General features: G+C 31.3%; 1 protein-coding gene across 2 annotated transcripts in view; it reads right to left on the bottom strand.

Moving 5' to 3' along the window:
• The window catches only part of LOC127720100 (serine/threonine-protein kinase mTOR-like), an 87,462-nt gene that overhangs the window by 17,043 nt on the left and 55,143 nt on the right, over positions 1–15,276 (bottom strand). For both annotated transcript variants that reach the window (XM_052226503.1, XM_052226504.1), the window contains 16 exons: positions 14,609–14,751; positions 14,069–14,169; positions 13,715–13,830; positions 12,868–12,945; positions 12,219–12,326; positions 10,326–10,451; positions 9,652–9,783; positions 8,665–8,783; positions 7,867–7,984; positions 6,878–7,018; positions 6,423–6,520; positions 5,394–5,490; positions 4,947–5,045; positions 3,207–3,329; positions 1,308–1,490; positions 448–582 (listed from right to left, as the gene is read on the bottom strand). In XM_052226503.1, the coding sequence (XP_052082463.1) occupies positions 448–582; positions 1,308–1,490; positions 3,207–3,329; positions 4,947–5,045; positions 5,394–5,490; positions 6,423–6,520; positions 6,878–7,018; positions 7,867–7,984; positions 8,665–8,783; positions 9,652–9,783; positions 10,326–10,451; positions 12,219–12,326; positions 12,868–12,945; positions 13,715–13,830; positions 14,069–14,169; positions 14,609–14,751 (1,917 nt within the window). The remainder of the gene's footprint in view (positions 1–447; positions 583–1,307; positions 1,491–3,206; positions 3,330–4,946; positions 5,046–5,393; positions 5,491–6,422; positions 6,521–6,877; positions 7,019–7,866; positions 7,985–8,664; positions 8,784–9,651; positions 9,784–10,325; positions 10,452–12,218; positions 12,327–12,867; positions 12,946–13,714; positions 13,831–14,068; positions 14,170–14,608; positions 14,752–15,276) is intronic.

Genomic DNA, 15,276 nt, shown 5'->3' with positions numbered 1-15,276 from the left:
GAAGACACACATGTTTCAAAAACATCAATGCCACCAAGTTTTGTCTTACATCTTTTAAACATCAATGCCGCCAAGTGTGACTTACATCTTTCAAATATCAATGCCACCAAGTGTGTCTTTCATCTTTCAAACATCAATGCCACCAAGTGTGTATTACATCTTTCAAACATCAATGCCACCTCAACCATACTTTTAACTGATAGAATGTTTGTATCTTACATTAAGATGAGCCCTAATTTTAGAACTCGGCTAAGACAATGCTACTATAAAAATTTCTTTTATATACATTTCAAAAATCTGACAAGAAATGTATGAGTGAAAATGCTACAACATCAGATGGACAGACGCCCAGTATTTGTATGTCCCTTGCTCTATGTTACGGCAGTGAAAAGATAAAACTTTCAAAATTTGCGGTATTTCTAACTATATCAAAAGTACAATTCAAACCTGTGGTAACTGTTTAGATATCCTTCTGAACACATGATAATACAAGTCCCAAGCTTGTGTTAGATCTTTGACATTTCCTGATCTCTGGTACTTTTTACACCAGTCCTGAGCCTCCATCAAATCTCTACCATAAGCCTGAAATACAATATTGCAAAGGTGTAATAATCCATTATTCTTACCTGACATATCTATTTTTTATATCAATATCAAATTTTCAAGTTCCTTTTACCTTAGAAGCGTTGTCTTATATACAGGACTATGTGGTATTGGTTTTGCTCATTGTTGAAGGCCATACAGTGACCCATAGTTGTTTTATTTCTATGTCATTTGGTCTCTGGTGGAGAGTTGTCTCATTGGCAATCATACTACATCTTCTTATTTTTATAGTACATAGAATCTATTTTGGTATTCTTATGCTGAAAGTGTAAATGAAAATAAAAATGAAAATGGGTGATATCTGGGCCCTCGGTCATAAAACTTTACTCAGTACTCGGAGTACAAAATTTGTGCTCGAAACACCAAATCCAATAATTTGATTGGTTGATTTCCTAGTCTGAGTACGATAATCGTGCTCAAAAGTTTTATGACCGCAAGACCTGTTTTTCATAATAGTATGAAATATAAGTATCTTTTCCTGACCTCTGGCCTTTTGGTCATAACACTTTATTCTGTACTCGGAGTACACAATGTGTGCTCAAGACAACAAACCAGTATTTGGATTGATTGATTTTTGAGTCTGAGTATAATAATTGTTCTCTAATTTTTTATGGCTGTAAGGGCTGGATTGCATTTCACAGAAATTTACATATTCATAAACACAATCAACAATATAACTAACCTGAAATAAAAGTTCTACAAACCTGGTTAAAAGAAGTTTCCTTCAGTGTTTGTGGTCCTCTCTCCATCATAGCATGTAGAGGCTCTAATGTGTTAAACATTCCCTTCACATCTCTCTCCCCAAAATAAAGTCTGGAAGCTTCCTCTAGCCCCTCGTGCCAGAGCTCATGCCAAAGTATAGCTACTCTTATCAACTCCTCACTCACCTAAGATAGCAAAAAGTTTCATTATGATAAGTTTCATTTAAGACTAAATAGGGTCTAACTTGAACAAGACTAATACCGGCTCTGGACCTGTGTCGCTAAATGAAATTGAGGTAACAAGTATACTGAAGTTTAACTGATCATTCCCTCTCATTAAATAGCTTTCGCCAATGTTGCAAACATATTAAGGTAGATCATAAGTATATATTTTTTGAGACAGAATTTTATTATAATTTGTCAAAATGAAGATTTTAGTATGCTTTTTTCAAAAATATAATAAAAAGTATGGGTCACCGTGCTATTTTTCAAGCTATGAGTCGTTGAAAATTGCCTAAATTTGGTTAGATTGTTCATGAAAAAACACATTTGTGTGCATAAGAAAAATTCTATGAGATAGAATTTTGAAATAAATTGTGAGAAGATAGGTTTTATAATATGTTTTAAGAAAATAAAAAGAAAAAATGGTGTCACCGAACTTGTTTTCTTGCTACAAGTAAAAATTAAAAATTTCCCTATTAGTGCAGTATAAATTGTTTACTAAAAGAGTTATTTCCCCTGAAATGGCTCATTTAAAAAAATGATTCTAAAAAGAAACAAAAAATGATATTTGTTTAAATGTTTTAAATTATACAATAAATAACCAAGTGTTCTTTATATAAATAAACAGTCTAAGCATTAAATTGCAAATCTGTCTCCAAATTTGCAGATTTGGGCAAATAACTAGACCGATTTTGTACGGCGATTGTACAATCCAAGATGGCGGTATACCATGAATCTACCTTAAGATTTGATAAGATAATATGGCACTATATGTTATTGATTAAGTCCAACAGTTTTATTCCATTATAAGATGTCTATTTAATTGCAAACTTTGTAGTACCATGTAGTAAATAATTCATATCATTTCAAATAAATTTGACACTGATGATTAATGTACACAAAATTATTTTCACAGATACTTTATTTTGCATTTAACACTTTCCATAGACTTTGGGGAAGAATTATTTTCAAGATTTTCTTATTTTCTTGGTCTATCTATATAAAGGAAAACCCAAGTTTTTCATATTCAACAAGATTTATATTTGCATTATTTTTCTACTTGCAAATGTTGCAAAAAATTAATTGCTCACAAAAGTTATCTGGTTTACAGTCTATCTATTTTTATCTAAGTTTTACTGATATATATATCTTTTATTTCAAAAGTCTGTTGAAAGATTGCCAACCAAATTTTTGAGGATTTCAAAAGTCTGTTGAAAGATTGCCAACCAAGTTATTGAGGATCTATCTAAATAAATCAACTGCTAAAATGCAAATTGCGTTAGGTTTCTAAAATACCTGGAATGCATTATTTATATGATCTTCAACTTCGTGTTTGATTTTGGGCTTCCAAATTTTGAAAGGAGCAACACTGATAAGTCTTATGTAGATTAAACGTGTGTCAGGTGAAATAAACTATAAGCCTTGGTATCCTTGATGAGTTTTTTCTTAACACATCCACTATCAAAACCAATCACTAAATATCATTACAGCTATCTTATCATGGTGTAAATGAGAGGTTCTAATGTATGCACCAGAGTCTCACATTTTTCAATTTGTTCGTCTATTTTTAACAAAAGGACTTATGGATGGATTTATAGACTTTGGTTTGGGAGACAAACACACTGGTTCCTACATACCATCTCCTAAAAGGAGGTGGAAAAACATGAAATTTATACTAACCAACATGGCCTGTTGTACCAGTGTATTACTATGTTCTCTCATACTCTTTAATACTTTATTAGCCGACACTTGTCGAGCTGTAACGTTAGATTTAGATGCTACTGTCAATGGGTAGATCAAGGCCTACAATGAATAGTTGTGAAAGAATGAATATAAATCCTTAGTTTCACCTTGTGGTTATACAAGTATAATAAAATTCAATCTTAACAACCAATATAATATTTAATGATACAACCTTGTCACTAGGAACTGTTTGTACAAATCTAATTGCAGTTATTTTCAATGACGGAATATGTTCAGCACAAACTCAAGATTGAGATTATTCCTGAAAGTCTGTGGTTTTCTCTGGATAATCTCATTACTTCATCAACCCAAGTGCCCTCATTTCATGAGTAATACATTTGCAAATAAACTAATTATGTTTTTGCAAATATATATATATATATATATATATTCCTAACATCACTGAAGAGACATTAATTGTCGAAATCTGGATATGGTGTACCAATTTTTGCACCTTATGTTTGCGGTATACTGTCTTTTCCGCAAGTTTATTGTTTTTTGTTTGGTATTAAATTAATAATTAAGATCCATTTTGTTACATCTGGTGATCCGTTTATTTGGCAATTGCCATGACAGTCAGCAAGGTTTAAGAACATCTGTTGTTCAACCTGCTAGTCAAATGCATTTTTTTAAAATATACTTTTTCACTTTTTTGGTCTTTTGGAAAATGTTGTTTGTGATGTATTTAGACCCCTCTACCAAGAAATTTGTTTTGCATGCACACATATAAAAATTATGGTTTTTATTCAATGCAATCATAGGTTTGAACGTTGTTTTCAAACTAGACTTGTTTATATTTTTTTGTTTGGGCTTGTATTATATTTGCCTTCGGGTTTATATAATCCGTTCATCCTATTTCGACTCTTCAAAATTCAAGAGTCAATCCTAAATTGAGGTAAATTATATGGCCTTCCAAATACTATTTCGATTCCTAACATCACTGAAGAGACATTAATTGTCGAAATCTGGATATGGTGTACCAATTTTTGCACCTTATGTTTGCGGTATACCATCTTTTCCACAAGTTTATTGTTTTCTGTTTGGTATTAATTAATAATTAAGATCCATTTTGTTACATCTGGTGATCTGTTTATAAGGCAATCGCCATGGCAGTCAGCAGGGTTTAAGAACATCTGTTGTTTGACCTGCTAGTAAAATGCGTTTTGTTAAAATATACTTTTTCACTTTTTGGTCTTTTGGAAAATGTTGTTTGTGCTGTATTTAGACCCCTCTACCAAGAAATTTGTTTTGCATGCACACGTACAAAAATTGCAGTTTTTATCCAATGCAATCATAGGTTTGAAGGTTGTTTTCAATTTAGACTTGTATATATATATAGAAATATATACTGTTACTATTTATTTAGGTATTACTTTTTCAAGGATTTAGGAAAATTGTATTTTAGTGGACTTTGTGGTTTAAACAAATTCTGCTCAAAACCATATAGGAAATTTGTATTCTGTTGACAAATAAATTTGTGGTTCAACTATATCCCCTAAATCATTAATAAGAATAAACATAGATGTCTGGCTATATGAAAGACACTTCTTGAGTAAATATTTATTTGGTACTTGTATGTGCCCAATATTTCTAACTCCTAGACATGTTAAAATATGGAATTTGTGTACTTTTTTTTTTATATAGATTAGTTTTGTCTTTTTTACTTCTATATATTACCTGTGGATGAGCTTTGCCAACATCTATCAACAGCTGTGATATCAACCTTCCTACCAGATTCCTTGGAGTATCTATTCTGGCTATCAACTGAGGAATAACCTATTAAATAAATACAAAAAAAAAAAAAATTAATAAAAAAAATATATTTTGGGGGAGGGGGGATTTTCTTTTGATGTTTTAGTTAACTAAAGAATTTGTACCTGAACTTGTAAAATCAAAAGAAGTAAATTTCAGTCATTCTGTTTCTGAATTTAACTCTTTACTGAAAGGTGATAACACTTCTTTTGTTGTTCTTCATGCTAAAGATAGTTATAAACTTTTAAATAAAGAAAATATACAACAACACAAAAAATACTTTTTTGTTTATATTAACAAATCATCAAATCTACCCATACTTTAGTATAATATATTACACTCTGTTTATAATCCGTCCTATTTCAAAGTTACCTGTAGCCAATTATCTATCTGAATGGTCTTCAGTCCTTCAACAAGAGCTTCATACACCTCCATCCATTGACCATAGTCAAACCATAACGTCAATAATCTAAAATAAACATGCAACAAAATTCTAAAGTTGTCAAATGGAAACTGCATTGCCCTGACTTGGGACAGGCGCAAAAATGTGGTGGGGTTAAACATGTTTTGTGAGATCTCAACCCTCCCGCTATACCTCTAGCCAATGTAGACTAAAGAAACACATAGCAATACGCAGAGTAAAACTCAGTTTAAAAGAAGTCTGAGTCCGATGTCAGAATAGGTAACAAAAGAAACTAATCAAAATGACAATGATACATAAATTAACAAAGGACTACTAGCAGTTACTGACATGCCAGCTCCAGACCTCAATTAAACTGATTGAAAGATTATGTCTTCAACATATGAAAATCAAGTACAATCCCTCCCGTTAGGGGTTTAGTATCCTACCATCATAAAATATATGAGAACATAACCCGTATCATGCCAACAACTGGTTTTAGAATAAATGTGTTTATTTAGATGCAAAGACCCCATGAGTGAATCAATATTAATACCACTACTACTGAATTACTGGCTACTGACTTGGGAAAGGACATATTGAATGTGGCAGGACTAAACAGACAAATAATGACACATACAATTTTTTGTAGTTGCACAGTGCAGTTTTTTATATCAAATTGTCTAGATATGTAAAGTAGGTTTGTGCTCATAAAGCAAAAAAAAAAATTAAACATCAAAACCTAAAAATAATATTAATTATGAAATATTAAGTCAACAGCTTTAATAGCCTATCCATGTTATAAATTCTGTTAAACAATATTTGTAAATTCTGAATTGTCAAGAATTTTTTGTAACGCCTGATACAGTCTTCTTTTGAAAATGATTTTGACAATATCTTCCACAGTATAAAGGAGTTCTTGATTTTTTCTAATTCTATAGGGATTTGTGTTGAAAGAAAAGCTGACACTGTATTCTCAAAACATAATCATTTATACTTACCTAAGTGTATCCTGTAAGCTATTCTGTTGTGATAAAGCTATAGATCTAAAGAAACCTTGGACTGATGGAACACAATATTTATGCATCTTTGCTGTATTCTGTAAAAAAAAACATGCATAAAATGATAAAATCAAAGAAATAACAAGTTCTTACAAGAACAAGTTTTCTATCATTTTATTTTCAAAGTAAAATTTTTGCCAGTTCATCCCTTTTTTTATATACTTTTTCACATCAGATCTTAATTCAACTTTCATCAAATCAAAATACTTTGTAAACATAACATTTAAAACCAATAATTCTAAGAAGTTCATTTGCTGGACATTTGCCAAAATTAAGGTTTCCCTATTTCTGTATCATTGTCATTTTGCTCAGTTTCTTTTGTTACCTTTTCTATTAAACACCTTAAAATTTCTATTGATTCCTGCTGTGTACCAAGTATGCCATTAAATACTTACAGACTCTGGTCTTGGTGACAGTTCAAACTTGCTGGCAGCACCAATTTCTGCTGGTGTTTGAGGTGCACCTTCTTCTGACTGGTTCATTTGTTTATAAAACAATACTGCTTCATAATTCATTAAAGCCCAAGCATGCCAGGCCTGTAAAATTAAAAAGAACTCTGTTAAAAATCATCAAGAAATTAAAATATTAACTTAGTGAAAAAAAAAAATTATTCTTCAAAAGTGCACAAATGACAAATATATACAACAGAAATATATGGATTCAGAAACAAGGAAAAATATATATAAATTTGTCTCCCTTAATTTTACATTGTTACATTATTTTCATAATTACTCAAGTCAGTTTTATATTCTTGCACCTTGTTTTTATTGCTTAAAATTCTCAATCCATGTTTTAATTGATATTCACATTTATTGCTATTGCTTTGATGTTTTTGTTTGTGATAATTTTCCGTATCACGCTTTTTGAGTGATATCTGTTTTTCTTTTCTTCAGTTGAGAAGAAGGAGAATGTATGACGTCATGTGTATATGTCATTGACGTTGCCTAGGAAAATAGTTATAAACAGACTAATAACCTTTCAAACTCGAGGATGTCACGGCTACATCTTATCTCAGGGATGTCGTCCTTACATGAGATTGTAGCTGGGAAACACCCTCGTTTGAAAAAACATCTATAATCTATAAGTCTCAACCAATCTAATAAAAATATAAATCTATTAAAGAACCTTTGTGAGCACACTCACATACCCCATGTCCCCACATAAGTGCAAAGGGGCATAACTCTTAGAAAAAAAATTGAATCATAATTTCCTGTTGATATGCACATCTACATAATATATCCTTATTATCTATAAAGTTTCATGAAATTCAGTTATGTGGTTTCAGAGGAGTTGCGATGACAAGAACAGGACTGAAGAACAGATGGACAGACTCAAAAACATTATACCTGATGCAAAAATTGCATGGGGTATAATTATATCATACCTTATACCAGTCCTTATCATGTTCAGTAGCCCTATAATAACAGTCCAGTACTTGTGGAATAGACTTCTCATTAATACCCATCAAACTTTCTGCCCAATCACCAAGTTTAAGGAAACATCTACAATAAAAATATATAATTTCTCTGAAACTTGTGCAATGTTTTAATTAAGTATTCAAATTGACTTACAGTGGTGTAAATTATACAGTAACATAAAATTCATTTTTCTCACAATATCTCTAGTTGAAAAGCATCTTCACATAGGACAAATATCAAGAAGGATCTTGTTGCTGTTTTACAGTAGGCACTTTTCATACAAGACACAAAGTGTTTGTGAGAACTAAAGGGTGAAGATTGCTTTTATTATGCAATGTGAACATAGCTTTCAGTAACTGTGCGAGTACTCTTATATCAGTGCTTTGTGACTATTGTTTTTATGTTATTTGTTTTTGTGCTTTGTACCGATCTTGTGAGTTAAACCAATTGCAACAGATTTTTACAGTTTGTTCTTATGTTGTGCTGTTACACCACTGTCCCTGGTAGGGGACGGTTGAGTGCTCACAAACATGTTTGACCCAGCTTGATTTGTCAATATATTGATATTGACATGGCTAGAAAAAGCCTAGAATCTTAAGAATGTGCACCTCACTGTACTATGCTGTTCGAGCTCTTAAAGGTAGAGATGGGACCTGGAAAATATTGCTATCAAACCAGTAACAATAGCATTTTGGTTAAGCAACCTTTACCCAAAAACTACTACTGTATGATAAGCACTGAATACTATATGAGAATTCTATTACCTTGCCAAGAGTTTATTTAGTTCCTGTCTTGGTTGTGAGTCTTCTGGTGATATCAACTGTAAAGCTTTTGTTTGTAATGAATGTTCAACAAAATACTGTAGCTTATTGTAGGCCTCGTTCTAAAAATAAATAAATCAATATTTTTACTACTGTGGATTCATTTCTATTTGTGGGATACCAGTTACTCTGTATTTCTTGGTAAAAGGTAAATCATCAATTTAAACGTTCAACATAGTATAAGTTTTCAATAGCATTGTAAGCAAACTTTTGCAAATCCACAAAATTAAACATCCACAAATATACAATTTTTCATCAATCAATGAAAGAAAATAAATGAATTCACATTACTTCATTTCTTATAATCATTTAAAGTTATGTAGGAGTGTGACTGAACCATGTGACTGAACTATGTGACACTCATCAAACTATTGTGTTTACTTCTCTATTGTCATAATCATATCCCATTTATTAAAAACATCTACAAACTTTCTTAAGTCTTTAGAACAATGTTGCCAACTTAAAAACATTAAAGGCATAACCATAAAAAGAAATTACGCTTATATTAGTACACTCATATTTTAAACATTGTGAATTTTTTTTCACACAAAACTATTTCTCAAAAGAATATAAAGATCAGTAGCTTTCTTCCATATCACAAACAGTAACAGCTAACTAATAAAAGTAAGAATATGTTTTTGGGAGTTCATAACAGAATTGATAAAAGTGTTGTTCAAAAACAAAACTGATCACTTGTCAGTGGCAAAATAGACTTTACTGCAACAAATTTGATTATAAATTCCCAAGTCCTGAAAAAGTGTAAATCCTCAATTCACGCAAAAAAAAAAATCTCAATCCTGACGTCAGGACAACAGTCCTTCCGCTTTGTGCCTACCTTTTGATAATTTCTCCACATGTGTTTCATGTAAGTAAATGTGACTTCAGGACTAACTGTTGGAATATGTTCTATGGGGTACAATCATAACCTACCTTCTGATTATTTCTCCACATGTGTTTCATGTAAGTAAATGTGACTTCAGGACTAACTGTTGGCACTGGTTGATCTGTATTTTTAGTTGGATCAGTTCCTAATAACATCACTAGTGTCTTGTGGGATAAAGCCTGTAAAATGTGTGGAAATAAAATGTATAATTATAATGGTTTCCTATTATATTTCACACTCTTCAAGAGTCAATTCTAATTATGTTTTATTTATCATTCCATGAAATTGACTGTGTTGCACATACATTTAATGTTATACCCTTAATAAAATGCACCAAGTCAGGCTATCTGGACTATGTATTGTTTGTTGTTGTTTTTGTTTTGTATGTGATTTTCTTGAAAGATCTGGTTGATGTCAATGATGATGTGGTCTATTGTGCTATGCAATATTTTGGCAATTCCTGTTTTTAAATGAATTTGTAACCAGCATATTTTTTTTTATTCAGGTAAAATATAAATAGTTGATCCAAAATGTATGCATTTATCATTGCAGATCTTTGACAACTGACAATAATCTGCCATTAATCAATAAAGTAATAGAATATTTCATCTGTCCTGCCACATTTTTTTGCATTATTGATAGTATTACATTAATTTAGGGGAGAATTTTTAATTAGTAGGTTTATGGATCCTCCCACCCAATATATTCAACAAGAACTCACAAGACGTCCACTCTTTCTACATAAACTGCTGTATTTCAGCCATGTTTTCTTGTCCTCAAGTGGCGCCACCACTAATGATCTAACTTGTATGATTTTCTGCCAGTCTTCTACAAGTCTCTGACATCCCTGTAAATAGGAAAACAATATCATAAGTTTTGATAAGAGTTACTAGTAAGATGTGTAAATAGGAGGCAAATTCATGTTCTGAGACTATGATTGTTTGTGCTCGGTAACTATTATAACAAGTTTCTATTTTGCATCAATTCTTTATGAGGGGCTAAAATAACTATTGAAAATGTTATCACTGAAACAGGGCATCTAGTTTTTCAAGAATCTGATCCATTAGTCTGAAAAACTAGATTATAGTAAAAATTCTTTCATTCAAAGTTAGAAACTATAAATATAAAGAGTTTAATACTTCAAAAGTCAATAAAAAAAGTATGATTGCCAATTAGATAATTATCCACCAGAGTTTAAATGACAAAGTGTCAACAATTACAGATCACTGTATGGACTTCATCAATGAGAAAAATCATACTGTATAGCAAGGCTTCCAAAACGGTCATATATTCCGGACATTTGTATAATGTCCGGTAAAAGTCCGGCTGGGCAAAGCACGAAACGGTCATCTACTTTTTATTTTTCAAGGCTTTCTTTAGAGACGTTCATTTTAACATAATTCGCGATCTTTTTGACCCAACCTTTTGCCTTTAACAGCCACACATTTCCGGTCATAAAAGTGACATGATCATTAAGTACTATCAAACTAACCCCTACTTTAATACCTTCTCATTTTAATCAAGGCTAATTAGTTGTCGAACAGCTGAAATTTACCTGTTCAGGTGCCAGGTAAACTATTTTGAACCGGACATTGATCGGTCTATTCAAAGTTATTTTCTTACATTTCACCGGTTTGCATCTAATTAATTTAGTCAAAAAGATTTAAATTATTAGAAATACATTTACAAATAAGATTTGATGAAAAAATTAAAGAGGTGAAAATGAAAAATCGTCATAACCACGTTGTTTGAACCAGAGACATGTCTCTGTTTGAACTAGTACACATGTGCGCATGTGCATGTGCGCAGGTGTAAAATTTAATTATGCATCCTAATTTCTTTAAAAAATGCTTAAATTGTCATTGATACCTTTATCTCACGTTTATTTCGAATATTTTCTTGAAGAAATAACGTAGAATGAGCTACATACACTCATTCATGCTTTGCAAACGTACACGGAATTTACTTATCCTCCTCTGGTCCATGTTTTACCATTGTCAAGATAACATCCGGATTCAGATTTAAAAACGAAAGTAAAGTTTTTGACAACGTTATTTTGCACAAATAAAGAGTCTAAGGCAGATATAAGTACGCTGATGTTGCACACTTCGGATGATGCACTGCCAATTTAACAGTTTACGTCAGAACTTCGAATTTCAATCAAAGAAAGTTTAATATCGTTTTTTTTAAAATATCAATCATTGTGAAGGCCAAAGCGGCAACTGATTACCATAATTGCCTTTTGTTTATTTAGTCTTAAGGGATTAAAATCGGGATAATATATAAAATGTCTGGCTGGCTAAAAATAATTTTGGAAGCCCTGCTGTATAGTCAGCTACAAAAGGCCTCGACAGGAAAAATGAGAAAAAATTCAAAGGAGAACACTGGGAAAGTGGTGTAACAGCACAGCATAAAAACAACTTGTAAAAATTGAACAAAAAACATCTAATATAAAATCAATAACACAAAGCACAGAAATAAGAGAAAACAAGTACACCTTTCACTTTTGTTCTTTGCATATGAAATGATTGAAAACCAAACAAGTTTTCCTTTAAAAAGTCTATGACCTCCGAACAGATTTTATATAAATTACTAAATTGATATAAATATTTACCTGTAACCTGTCCCACCACATGTTTTTAATAGCTTCCCTTCTGTCTGGCATCAACTTGTACTGGATGACCTCTTCTAATTCAGATAACATCTGCACATTAACCATAGCCTGCAAATCAGTCATTCAATTCATATACTCAAACTAGAAAGCTGTGTCATGAGTGTAAGTATTGTGGATTCATTATTTTTTGTGGGATACTAATTTTCGTGGATTTTGTGAGTACAGGTGAACCAAAAATTTAAATGTTCAAATGAAGTACAAAATTTCTATAGGCTTGTATGCAGAATTTTGTAAAAACCATGAAATCAATTATCCACCAAAAAACAAATTTTCCTTAATCCATGAAAATTGGTCCTCAGAAATATAAATGAATCCACAGAAAAGGTACGTATATTACACCCTTCTTAGAGCAATTTTCCTCTATTTCTATTTTTTTTATTTCATCAATTCATTCATTTCCGTTTTTCAGAGATACCTTTCTGAATCAAAGAGTTTGAGTCTTACAGGAATAGTCCAGTTATCACCACTTGTTTTTTCCATTTATTGGCATAGGTTCTGTGCAATTATAAATAGTGCAAAAATCAACAAACACAATATTTTTTGATAAATGTGCCAACTTGTTATAAACTTGAATAAGGCTGTTACTTACTCCATATGCTCTGTTATAACTTTCTCCAACCATAGCTGTTAATTCTGTGTCTAAAATATCCCTTGCTTTATCTATACACTGAAATGTAATAAAGAAAAGCTTCTAAAAACATGAGAAAATATGGTACTTATGAAGTACTGCAAATTCATAATTCAATGCAAAGGCTTAAATTATTGATGGAAATAAAACAAAATGAACATCAAAATCATTAAATATTTGCTAGCAACATTCCTATCACTGCTTTTCAAGAAAAAAATACCCAAGGGTCATAACTCCACTAAATTAGATTTACATTGATGTGGGTCTTTTTATTATTTGTATTTTTCTATAGTAAGGTTTACAGAAAAAAATAATTAAAATCTTGTGGTGGTACACAAAAATAAGAATGGAGACCTTTGTTTTTTTCTGTAACAGCACTCAATACAGTAAGAACTTGAAATCAATTAAAAAATCTTGCAATATTTTTTATTGTCAATGTGTCAAATGTGGCCATAACAAATTCTAATTTCAGTTTGTCACTATTTGCTAAGTACATTTGTACTGCAAATGCAGAATTTAATGTGTGCATTTATTATAATTAATGTCCACAGGACCAAATTCTTTTTATAGAGCAAAGGTTTGTATGAGATTTGTGTGATTATTTTGTTTGACATTAGAAAGCGGTATTTTAATTTTTTTTTCTTTTCTTTTCATCTTACTGGTAAAGCAAACACATCCATACTAGTAGTGTAAATTTCCTGCTGCAATTTTCACAAAAATCTTAAGTTATAATGAAAAGTTCATGATTTCCAAGTATTTTTTGTTGTTAAGATTTTTTGAGAAAATAAATGCTAGTATCATAACTAACCTGTTGTGCTAGCTGGTAATTCTCTGAGTGTAAAGCAAACACAGCCCTATAGAAAGCCCCATCATATGTTGTCCTAGGTATTAGACACATGTACTCCTCCATACTGTCCCATTGTCCTGTATTCATACAAAGATGTTAGTCAAATAATACCATGAAAAGATATCTATTTTGTATTTAAGATCTTTGAGAAATTCCATGAATATAATTAGAAAAGGACAAATACATTTTTATTCATAAAATAAGGACATTTCTCAAATCAATAAAATTAAAGCATCAAATTTGTATCTCAAATCAAAATATAATAAATATTTTTTTAGCATTCTTATGATAATAATAATTTATCTTTTTACTCACCAAGTCCCCATGCAGCAGCAGATGCCATTCTTGCCATGTTTGTTCTTTCTGAATCACTGCATGTTGGCCATTTCTCACAGGCTATCTGGTGCAACTGTCCCCTAAAATATACCAAAAATATATTTATCTGAATTGCACTGGAATTTATTTCTTTTTTTTTTCTCCATTCCATAGGTTAAGTTTTTATTAACAGCAGGTCTTGAAAAAATGTGGATAAAATTTTTGCTGTAAAAAGATACCAAATCATGTCTCAACTACTGTAAATTCAGAAATTATTGCACAGTTTCTATTATTGAGAATAGATTGACTGGGTGAGTATGGCAATAATAAGAACTCACATTCTGATATCTGATACAGATTTTTATGAAATCGCATTAATTAATATTGAATTTTTGTCCATTCTTTAAAAATCACAACAATAAAAGTTCGCAATAATTTCTGAATTTACAGTATTTTAAAGCTCTTCCCATGACCACCTTTACTTCTTTTGCAACAGTAAGGATATGATAGATTTGCTGTACCAATTAAACGTTAACTTACCATTCAGCCAGAGCTTCTAAGCATCTCATCCTCCCTAATGTCAGATTGGTTTCATCAGGATTTTTCTCCTTCAGTTTACTCTCATATGCTGCCAAAGCTTTGTTCCATTCATGTAACTTCTCATACCATCCCTCTTGTACTTTCTGTTATTAACCAGAAAGAACAATATCAACAATAGCATGTTATTAAAAAAATAAATGGGGAATGTGTCCATGAGACACAGATGATGCCCCCGCTTGCATATCATATAAAGTTATAAAGGGACATAACTGAAGAAAGGTAAAAGTGACGCTACCCAAATTTGGTATTGATTTGAGTTTTGTAGTAATAAGTATTGTGTATACGTTTCATAACATTTGGTTGAGGCAAATTTAAGTTTGAGAACAGAAACAAAAAATTTAGCATTTTTTCCTTTTGAAAAGGGGAATAACTCTAGAACAGTAAAAGTGACACCACCAAAAATCAAACTTGATCTGTATTTTGTGGTAATAAGCATTGTGTATAATTTTCATAACATTCAATTGAGGCAAACTTAAGTTAGAGAACGGAAACGAAAAATTCAGCAATTTTTCCTTTTGTAAAGGGGCATAACTCTAAAACGGTTTAAGTGACACCACCAAAATTCAAACTTGATCTGTATTATGTGGTAATAAGCATTGTGTATAAGT

This window comes from Mytilus californianus, unplaced genomic scaffold (assembly GCF_021869535.1).
Source record: "Mytilus californianus isolate M0D057914Y unplaced genomic scaffold, xbMytCali1.0.p SCAF_11, whole genome shotgun sequence".
NCBI lineage: Eukaryota > Metazoa > Mollusca > Bivalvia > Mytilida > Mytilidae > Mytilus > Mytilus californianus.
Note: the sequence above shows the minus strand (reverse complement) of the source record. Positions and strands in the feature narration are given on the sequence as shown.